The 10,778-nt window shown below is 39.2% G+C and overlaps 1 protein-coding gene across 1 annotated transcript; it reads right to left on the reverse strand.

Annotated features, from left to right (window-relative positions):
- Nucleotides 1-1,122: 1,122 nt before the first annotated feature.
- gjb7 (gap junction protein beta 7) lies at nucleotides 1,123-2,236 on the reverse strand. Its single transcript, XM_059356528.1, has one exon. It carries the CDS (start codon nucleotides 2,033-2,035, stop codon nucleotides 1,247-1,249), a length of 789 nt encoding a protein of 262 aa, XP_059212511.1. The 5' UTR covers nucleotides 2,036-2,236; the 3' UTR covers nucleotides 1,123-1,246.
- Between the last annotated feature and the right edge of the window lie 8,542 nt (nucleotides 2,237-10,778).

Raw genomic sequence — 10,778 nt, forward strand, 5'->3', positions numbered from 1 at the left:
ATTCCTGTCACGTTATCAACTGTCCTGTTTTTACAGCTGATGGGCGTCATTATTGAGCACAAACAACCTGTTTCTGAGTCATTCGTTGATAAACCAGTGAATTATACAGTAACAATGGGCTTCATGTGTCACATCTACGCTTTTGTCCATGCTCACTACTGTCTCTCTCAGCTCATAATTCAAAATCATATTAAATATTTTGGAAGTAAAAAAGAAAGCCAATAGCCAGGCCCTAAACATGTCCCTGCCACTGAAGCTGAGTCTGGTTCAGAGAGACATACTGTAATTTTTTCTTCTTACAGTTTAGTCTTGTTATAGCAAGCAGATTTACACAAAATAGTTTAAAGGTGCAATTTATAAATGCTGGCTGGATTTTTTGGGGGTATAAATGAACTAAATAAAATGTGAAGAACTGACAGTTGACATGTCAAAGTAAGACATATCTGTATTGTATTAGCATGCTAATTACAGTAGATATTTCTGCAACATAATACATACACGTCCATGACATAACATTAAACCACTCGGTCATTCACTTGTAGAGCATTTCTAACTAGAAATGTATCCAATTTTAATGACCTATGAAAAATTCATGTCTCCAGTAAAACTGAAACTTTAACTGCAGTTTTCACCCAGTCTGGAGTAAGATCTATGACATATATTTTATTAGTGTCTTAACTGTTTATTAATATCTGTCATTTGAGATTGTTGAAATTAATAAATGATACAGCTCACCATAGCATTTCTTGGTTTAGGCACATTAAATAATTTGGTAACGCTTTATATTAAGGTCCTTGTAATAACCATTAATTAACAAGTAATAAGGCCCTTGTAAGTCCTTACAAGATGCTTATTAACATTATTGTGTGTTTATAAGCTTATATAAGTGTTAATAATGGCACTACAAACACCCATGACCCACCCATTATGTCTTTGCCATGCCTTTATTAATCTTATTTTGTTTGCTTATTGATATTAAAATATACTTTATTGCTCATCTATTATAAGTTAACTATAAGTTAACTATGCTTTTTGCAACTACAAGATCTAAAGCGAGAACAATGCCTTATTACTTGTTATTAATGGTTATTAAGGACCTTATTATAAAGCGTTACCAATCATTTTATCTCTTTTTTTACAGCACAGATACAAACTGGCAGGTGTGAGCAGTGTCCATTTTGGTTTGTCAGCTCAACAAGTTGTGGTTTCACTGTGGGAACATGAGCTCTCTGTCAGTTACCGTCCTCTAGGACTGGATAGGCTGGTTTTCAGCGATTGATGCAGGCTGTGTTGTGCCGTTCTCTGTGTTTACTCTGGGCTCAGCAGATACAAACTTGTTGACAATGGAAACAGGTGGCTGGCAGTGGCTGACAGCCTTCTCCTCCACAGGGATGTACCGCCTTGTGAAACATTTCCACAACTGCTTCCATACAATGTACATGAGCTCCACAAAATTCAGAACGATGCACAGAATAGACGTGCAGCCCATGATGTAGAGGAAGATCTTCTTCTCTGTGGGTCTGCCAAGGTAACAGTCCACTATGTTGGGACAGGGACTCTCGCTGCAGTGGAGCAGCAGGGGCACGTCAAAGCCATTGTACAAGAAGTAGAAAGCGAGCAGGGAGCCTGCCTCAAAGCTTATCTTGAAAACCAGACTGATGATGTAGGTGCAGAATAGACCTCCGTCAATGCTCCCTTTGTCCTTGTACAGTTTTCTCCTGTGTTTGGCCTCCCGATGCTCCCTGTAGGCCACATGCAGGGCCACCAGAAGGGATGGGGTGGATACCATGATGAGCTGCAGAGCCCAGAGACGAATCTGCGAGATAGGGAAGAAGTGGTCGTAGCAGACATTCTCACAGCCAGGCTGCTGGGTGTTGCACACAAAATCCTTCTGCTCATCCTTCCACACCTGCTCAGCTGCCGCCACATACACCAAGATCCTGAAGAGAAAGACCACAGAGAGCCAGATGCGCCCGATCACAGTAGAGTACTTGTTCACCCCACTGAGGACGTTCTCCAAAAAGCCCCAGTTCATCTTCCTCTGAGTCTCCTGTCAAGAAATAATTGGAATTGGAATTTAACACATCTAAGCAGGGGCTTGTGGGTCAGACTTTTGCCACTATTTTTTTTCTTTCTTTTTTTATTTTTTTTATTTACAAATTACACACATTATGTATACAATACTTGTTAATACTCACCTTCCATGAAAAAAAAATTATGAACCTTGAATTATTAACAACCCCAAAGAAGTTGGAACACTTTATTTTTTTAAGAAGAAGAAGAAGAATGCATCAAATTTAGAGTGGTTAAATTCAGAATGGGTATGGGAAGGTTTATGATTAGACCAAAACAATTTATTTTAGCCTTAACTGAAGAACTGTGCGGCCAAAATAGATGTATGAGGCTGAATTTGAAAGGTAGCACTAGCAGCACCATGTCATTTATGTAGCTCTGCTTGTTTAGCATGTGGCTAAAACACAACAGAAACTACATCAATTGAATAAACAAATCTTTTTTTGTCTACTTCTGCTAATGCCTGTGTTTTAAGAGGTTAAACATATTGCTTTTGTATGGTTTTCAATATGTGATAAAGGATTAGCAAACTATCAGGGTTGCATAAATGCCACTGGATACAATGTCTCAGTGGGGCGAACACATTTGAAAATATTCAAATGACCACAAACCAACAGCTGTGCACTCACATATAGGGGAGTTACAGATTCTGCTAAGAGCCACATAAAGACTAGAGCTGGTGTTTAATAAACCCATGTCACCCATCAGATTCTGTGGCGTGAGTAGGATTCTGACATGGAGCCATTGCAATGCTCATGTTTTGTATCATACTTTATCACATACCCTCCTTCATTCTGATATCTGTTAGAATCTTGTAGGAATGTTTCAGTGGAAATATTAGCTTCAATTCTGTATTAGGTCACAGAATGTGATGGGTCTCAGCATCTGGTGCAACACCGGTGATATGGTAATGAATTTAGTGATATCTAACGTTGGTGCAATTTTATGTTCTAACATTCTATTAATCTCATTCAATTATTATTATTATTATTATTAGTGTGTATTATCAATTTTAGTGGCCTGAGAAATTCTGAGGTCAATAGAGAGCATTTGAAAGTGAATGGTAGGCCCACTGCTGTATTGTTGACATAATTATAGTCTTCATCTTCTAAATATAATCATACAGTATCTCACAAAAGTGAGTACACCCCTCTCATTTCTGCAATGTTTTAATTATATCTTGTCATGGGACAACACTGAAGAAATGACACTTTGATACAATGTTAAGTAGTCACTGTAGAGCTTGGATAGCAAAGTAAATTTATTGTTACTTCAAAGTAACTCAAAATACAACAATGAATGTGTAAAATGCTGGCAACAAAAGTGAGTACACCCCAAGTGAAAATCTCAAAATTAAGCCAAAATTGGGACCAATTAGGCATTTTTCCTTCCTGTGTAATGCGACTAGTTAGTGTAACAAGGTGTCAGGTGTGATTGGGGAGCAGGTGTATTAAATTAGGTATTTTCACTCTCATACTGGTCACAGGAAGTTCAACATGGCACCTCATGGCAAAGAACTCTCTGAGGATCTAAAAAAAAGGATTATTGCTCTACATAAAGATGGCCTAGGCTATAAGAAGATTGCCAACACCCTGAAACTGAGCTGTAGCACGGTGGCTAAGACCATACAACGGTTTAAGAGGACAAGTTCCATTCAAAACAGGCCTCGCCATGGTCGACCAAAGAAGTTGAGTGCGCGCGCTCAGCGTCATATTCAGAGGTTGGCTTTGGAGAACAGGCGTATGAGTGCAGCCAGCATTGCTGTAGAGGTTGAAGGGGTGGGGGGTCAGTCTGTCAGTGCTCAGACCATACGCCGCACACTGCATTCAATTGGTCTGCATGGCTGTCGTCCCAGGAAAAAGCCTCTTCTAAAAAAGATGCACAAGGAAGCTCACAAAAGGTTTGCTGACGACAAGCAGACTAAGGATATGGGTTACTGGAACCATGTCCTGTGGTCTGATGAAACCAAGATAAACATATTTGGTTCAGATGGTGTCCAGCGTGTGGCGGCAACCAGGTGAAGAGTACAAAGACAAGTGTGTCTTGCCTACAGTCAAGCATGGTGGCGGTAGCGTCATGGTCTGGGGCTGTATGAGTGCTGCTGGCACTGGGGAGCTACAGTTCATTGAGGGAACAATGAATGCCAACATGTACTGTGGAATACTGAAGCAGAGCATGATCCCCTCCCTCCGTAAACTGGGCCGCGGAGCAGTATTCCAACACGATAACGACCCCAAACACACCTCCAAGACGACCACTGCCTTCCTAAAGAAGCTGAGGGTGAAGGTGATGGACTGGCCAAGCATGTCCCCAGACCTAAACCCTATTGAACATCTGTGGGGCATCCTCAAACGGCAGGTGGAGAAGCGCAAGGTCTCCAACATCCACCAGCTCCGTGATGTCATCATGGAAGAGTGGAAGAGGATTCCAGCTGCAACCTGTGAAGCTCTGGTGAACTCCATGCCTAAAAGGGTTACGGCGGTGCTGGAAAATAATGGTGGCCACACAAAATATTGACATTTGGGACCAATTTTGAGATTTTCACTTGGGGTGTACTCACTTTTGTTGCCAGCATTTTACACATTCATTGTTGTATTTTGAGTTACTTTGAAGTAACAATACATTTACTTTGCTATCCAAGCTCTACAGTGACTACTTAACATTGTATCAAAGTGTCATTTCTTCAGTGTTGTCCCATGACAAGATATAATTAAAACATTGCAGAAATGAGAGGGGTGTACTCACTTTTGTGAGATACTGTATATACAGTGGCAAGAAAAAGTATGTGAACCCTTTGAAATTACCTAGTTTTATGCTTTAATTTGTCATAAAATATAAATAACCCCCTCAATGTATGATCACAATTTATGACAAATGAATGCAGAAAACTAAACTGTGAACAAGACTTATCCCATTCGAACATTTTAAATAGAGTCCAGACTACTGACACAATATAGGCTGCATACAGTTGGTTTTGTTGACAGCTCAGATTGATGGAGGTGTTTGGACTAGGATGGGTCACATGCTCTGGAATTGCGCAAAAATTCAGGAGTTTTGGACAACCTCTCTATATTACGTGACTTGACTCGACCACTCCCTGATTGGATCCAAACCGTCCCTTTGTTGGGACGTAAACCTATTGTGAAAGATGGAAAGCCTCTTCTGCAGCTGCACTATCTCTGTGGCATACATCTGTTGATCAGCTGGCTGGCCATCATACAGGCTGCTCACAGGTTCGAGGAGTACCACTCCTACATGTCAAGCAGTTGATGGCGTTTTCCAGCTTTTAATGGGGAAACTGTGCACATTCTTATATGAAATAGGAATCACTTAGGGATACACTTTGTTAGGATACTGACTGACATTGCTGCAAAACAATAAGCGTTCTATGCATCACTTTTATATTCATATTGTTGGTTTTTGAATGATTTATTAGTTTCCAATTTACTGTAATATTTAATGTCAACCTGATTATGGTTAATTAATAGTTGTAATTGTTTTTGTCTAAAAAAACTGAATTGTCCTGACAACTAGGTAATTACAAAGGGTTCACAAGCTTTTTCTTGCCATTGTATATATAAGTGCGTCTCAAATCAAATCAAATCAAATCAACTTTATTTATAGAGCCCTTTAAAACAGCCATAGCTGATACAAAGTGCTGTACATGGCAGGACAGACCAACAATAAAAACAGAGAACAAATAAAAACAACTCAAACAGAGTGAGTCTCGTGCTGGGTAAAAAACAGTAAATAAAAGTGGGTTTTAAAGTCAATCTTAATTTTAAAAACCACAAAGAACAGATAAAAACAAATAAAACAGAGCAAAGGCTCACGTTGAGTTAAAAGCCAGTGAATAAAAATGGGAGATTTATTTTAAAAGAAATCTTAAAACCCATTTTTATCCATTTAGCTCAAGATCTCCTTTCCAACAGAGAAACACTTTCACAGATTACAATCAGCAGAACAGAGACAACAGAACAACTCTATCAGTTAATCACAATGACTTTGAAGCATCTGACATTGATATGTGCTCTGCTGACTATAAATGTAGGCCTAGCATTACAATGTTAGCGCTGTATTGTTAAGAAGCTGATATCTCACCAAGAGATCAAATAAAATATAAAATCTATGTAGACTTTAGTATAAGAAGTGATCAGTAAGGACTTACCCGCGGTCCCCGGGGAACCTCCGTGTAGCAGCAGCGGGTGTCTGTCCTGTCCTGTGTCCTCCGCTGCTTGCACACCTGCAGGGGACAGCTCTGTGCCACACCTTATATTATATCAGCCAATCACACTCACAACTAACAATCCCGTGCGACACTGTGAACTGTATCACACACCTCTTTTGTTTGGTTTTGAACAGATATAGTTGATAGTGAATAAATCGTGTCAGCAGGAGTCTTCATCCAAATTACCTGTTGAACATGCAAATATAAGTGTGTGTGTGTGTGTGTGTGTGTGTGTGTGTCTTTGTGTGTAGAGAGAGAGACAACATCACCATGGTGCTGCCTAATGCAAATATGAGCTGCCTGTCCTGTTGAGTCTCTGTGGGGGAGGAGAGACTTCAAAAACCTACAAAATACACACATCAGCACCTGTGTTTTATTTATTATAACACCTGAACTGACGCATGTAACTTTGATGAGAGTCAGGTCGCATTACACTGCTGATGAATATTTCATGTAACCTCAGGTCTGTGTCTCTTAGTGCCTGTGTCTGTGTGATTGCTTCAAATCCCAAAGCCTATAGGTCAGCCTTTATGGTGCTTCATATGCTTTTCGTGTGTGGTAGGTGGTTATAGTTGTATAGTTCAAAGCTAGACTGTATCAATCAACAATGAGAATCAGTAGAATCGTTGCAGTAGGCGGTTCCAACCACTAAGAGGCGCTGTTCCCATCTAGTAAGGTACACGGCCACTTGCCAAATCATCTTGAACACCACCAGCACTTCCCTACTGTAAAAGTAAGGTCTTCTTCTTCTCTTTCTTTTTTTTTACCTAACATAGACTTATATCACCAACAATGTAAATGAAATGAAATAGGTACTTTAATGTTGGCCACACAAACTTTTTAAAACAATTTTACTTTAAATTATTATTACTACTGTTGTCAGATGTATACCTTGGCTACAACCACCACTTGACTTTGCCCAGTATTGGTTGCAGCCTCACCGGTGGACTCAGGGGAGGAGTTAGGGGGACGGCCGCCCCCCTTGGATTCCCCTTCATAGCACATGGGTACCCTCTAGAGTGGATAAAAACATGATGCATTGCCCTCAACCAAGCATACCTTATGAGATAGAGAGATGTGAATTAGACTGTTTTGAGTGAACAATATAAGTTAATACTTACCCGGTCTGAGAAAGGAGTGATGCAGATCTCGGCAGGTCATAAAATATAGTCCCACCTTTGCATATTGCATGCGCATTGTAACTTTATTTCAGCACATATATTGAGCCATTTTTGATTGATGGTTTGAGTTACATTCATTTAAGATAAGGTAGGAATTTAGGGATGATGCATATAAAATAAATAAAACTGCGATACGAATCAAATGGTATTATACACATATTTGACCGACTTTGACAAAAAAACCAACTGTAACAAAATGCGAGTCTAATAAAACATTGATGAGTGTAAATTTTCATAAACTAAAGACAGCAGGTTTTATCACCAAAGATGAAACACACAAAGAGTGATTTTTTTTTAAATTTACTTTACACATCTACCTATGACAGTGATCTTGCAATGACCTTTTAAGCTGATCCAAGAAATGTTAATATAGCCCCTTCTCCAATTCATCAGAATGGTGCTAGATGGCCAGGATTGCAGTTTGCTGTAGTTTCAAATTGTACAACATTCTCCAGATCATGTATGTTATCACAGTCACAAATGTTCTTAAACAGCATGGATGTCACAGCCCGATGTTTCTCCACTAGTTCATCTGTATTAAGACATTTTCCGGTGCCCCATTTTTGCCTCCCGAATGTAGCTGTCGCTAAAACTAGCAGGGGGAAAGGTGGCTTTCACACACTCACACAAATCACTACCTGTTTTATCAAAGTGCTTTTTCCACATTCTAAATAAAATGCAACATTTCAAAATATTTCAAATATTTGCTTTTTATGTCTGTAATGACAAAGACAACATCTGAAAAAGACATCATCACTTCTTTTGCTTTGTCACATAGTTATTGTGACCATGGGGATGGGCAACTGGGTGATGGCAGCATTCAACAGGAGGACTTCAGCAACATTTCTGCTGAGATGCAATGAATAAAAGCCTCCTGGACATGAAAGGAAGCCACATCCAAACTTGATTCATCAACAGATTTTTTACTAAAAATGCAACCGGGCTTCATCTCTTGCAAATGTCTGCACAGCTCCACAATCCAAATGAAAAGAAGTCATATTCCATTTGTAGTATGTCTCCTCATGTTGTCCTTGCAGCAAATGAAAGCCCCGTCAGATCTCGCTCTGACAGCCATCTTAAATCCACTCAGAGATCTCAGGGGACCAGTTTTCTGCATATTCAATCTGCTCACAGCTTCTTCAGCCCACACAGTCGTCATGGCAACCGTGGACCACCTCTGGCTTCTAGTGCATCTGTCAGCCAATACACAAACACACTGCCATGTTGCTTCGTTGTAGCATGACGGTGTGTTTCTGTATCTGTATAGGGAATTATTTCTATATGTTATCAGAAAAATGTAAAACAACAAGGTAGCAAATATAATATTACATGTAAGACTGAATAGTCTCCTCTCCAAAACAACCAGAGAGGCTAGAAGAACGCTGAGATGGAAATCTAATTTGTGTTTTCCAGTTTTTATCTGAAGAGGGCAGCCTTTAGCCTTTTCTTACACAGCGCTGGCTGAGACTGTGCAAACCTGCTGTGTCACAACCCACACTATGAATGTAAGACCGCCCATCCAGCACTAAACATCCCTGGCTGAGATTGAAACCTTTCTGACCTCTGCCCCCACCCATTAAATCTCCTTCAGAAAAAAAAAAAGGATTCTGTGTGTGTGCTGGTACGCATGCATGAATGCGTGTGCACAGCTGTGAGAAGGGGAAGGAAAGCTAAGGAGGAGGAGGAGGAGGAGGAGGAGGAGGACAGAGAGCAGCTGAGTGGCTTTTTTCTCTATTTCAGAATAGAATAAAACAGCATTGTGCTTCGGGGGCATAGTACTGTTGTAATCTGCAGTTGTTGCGGTCTGGAGCCTTGCTACGCTGTCACCATCCCAAATTCATTTAACCATCAATGGCAACATGCATTTAAGGGCAGATAGTATGTTGCATTGCTATCAAAAGGCTATTGTCCAGAGAAAGTAGACTATAGAATACTGCCCTACAAAGTCTAACTGCAGTAACTACACAAAGGATATAACTGAGAAAAAAAAAGCTTTAAAGTTTTTTAAAGTTTTTTAACTGGCCAGCCAAATGTGTTATAGGTAGGTAAGTGATATGACATTTATTTCTACATGTATTGATGATGTCATTTTTATGCTAAAAAATCATGATGATTTATTTTACCTTTGACCCCAAAAATGCAGTTGCTGCACTCTGGTTTTGCATTGCTGTATAAGGTTCTAATAGTAATGCACAAACAGAGTGCAATAACTATAATGTTGTTGTCTTCTTTCAGCTTTTTTATTTAGTTTTCAGTGAATCAACATTTTCAGATCGATTTTGTTATAAGTGTATTTAAAAGTGTTTAACAATTCTATTGAAATATTTGTGTATTTTAGACTTAATATTATAAAGAATCTTGTCTTCACTATTCAACACATTGAAGAAATACAAGGCTACACTGTATCACAGTCAAAGCAAACCCCAGTTACTGCAATTTTATGATTATTTCGAAATAAAGCAAAATTAAAATCTAAAACTTTGTCACAAGATAAAACAGACATCAAGGAGTTCATTTTTAGTTCAAACTTACTTTCGACCAAAAATTTAGTTACTGCAGTTAGGCTTTGTTGGGCAGTATAGTCACCCATTTGCCTGCTGTGGGTCAGACACAAGCTGGGACAGAGGGGTGAAATGGCGAGGAGGAGGACAAGATGATGAAGTGCAACATCAGGACAGAGCAGCTACAGTTGTCAGTACAGGTGGAGTTCAGTATGTGTGTGAGGCCCTGATGTCAATGCACACTGCAAAAAAGGGGTGTCTAAAAACAAGATGAAAAAACAAAATCTGAGGGGAATTATCTTGCTGCATGGACAGATAATTTCACTTGACAAGATTTCTTGAATTAAGATTGTTAAATCTAGAAATAAGCATGTTGAACACTTCAAAAAATAAATTAACTCTTTAAACAAAATAAATTATCTAACACTTCTAAATCAAACTACTTTGAATCTAACTAAATGTTACAACCTTTGATTCATTTGTCTAATTATATTTGCACAGCTTTGTTAGCACTCGTCATTGCAATACTCACCATAGCTTTTATATAATATTTTCTTTTAATCTGTATTTATATTTTTCATTCAAACTACTACCCCCCCCCCCCCCCCCCCCCGTAATTTATATTCACACCTTTTAATTGTGTTTTTGCTGCTGTGACAAGTGAATTCCCAGTTGTAGAATCAATAAAGTATAATCTAACCTAATCTAATCTATGCATCTAGATTGCTCGTCTGAGGAAAGAAATTAATTAATTGTAATCAGCTCAATATGCCTTCAAATGGAACCAGTGAACTC

The sequence above is a fragment of the Centropristis striata genome, chromosome 18 (genome assembly GCF_030273125.1).
Source record: "Centropristis striata isolate RG_2023a ecotype Rhode Island chromosome 18, C.striata_1.0, whole genome shotgun sequence".
Taxonomy (NCBI): Eukaryota; Metazoa; Chordata; class Actinopteri; order Perciformes; family Serranidae; genus Centropristis; species Centropristis striata.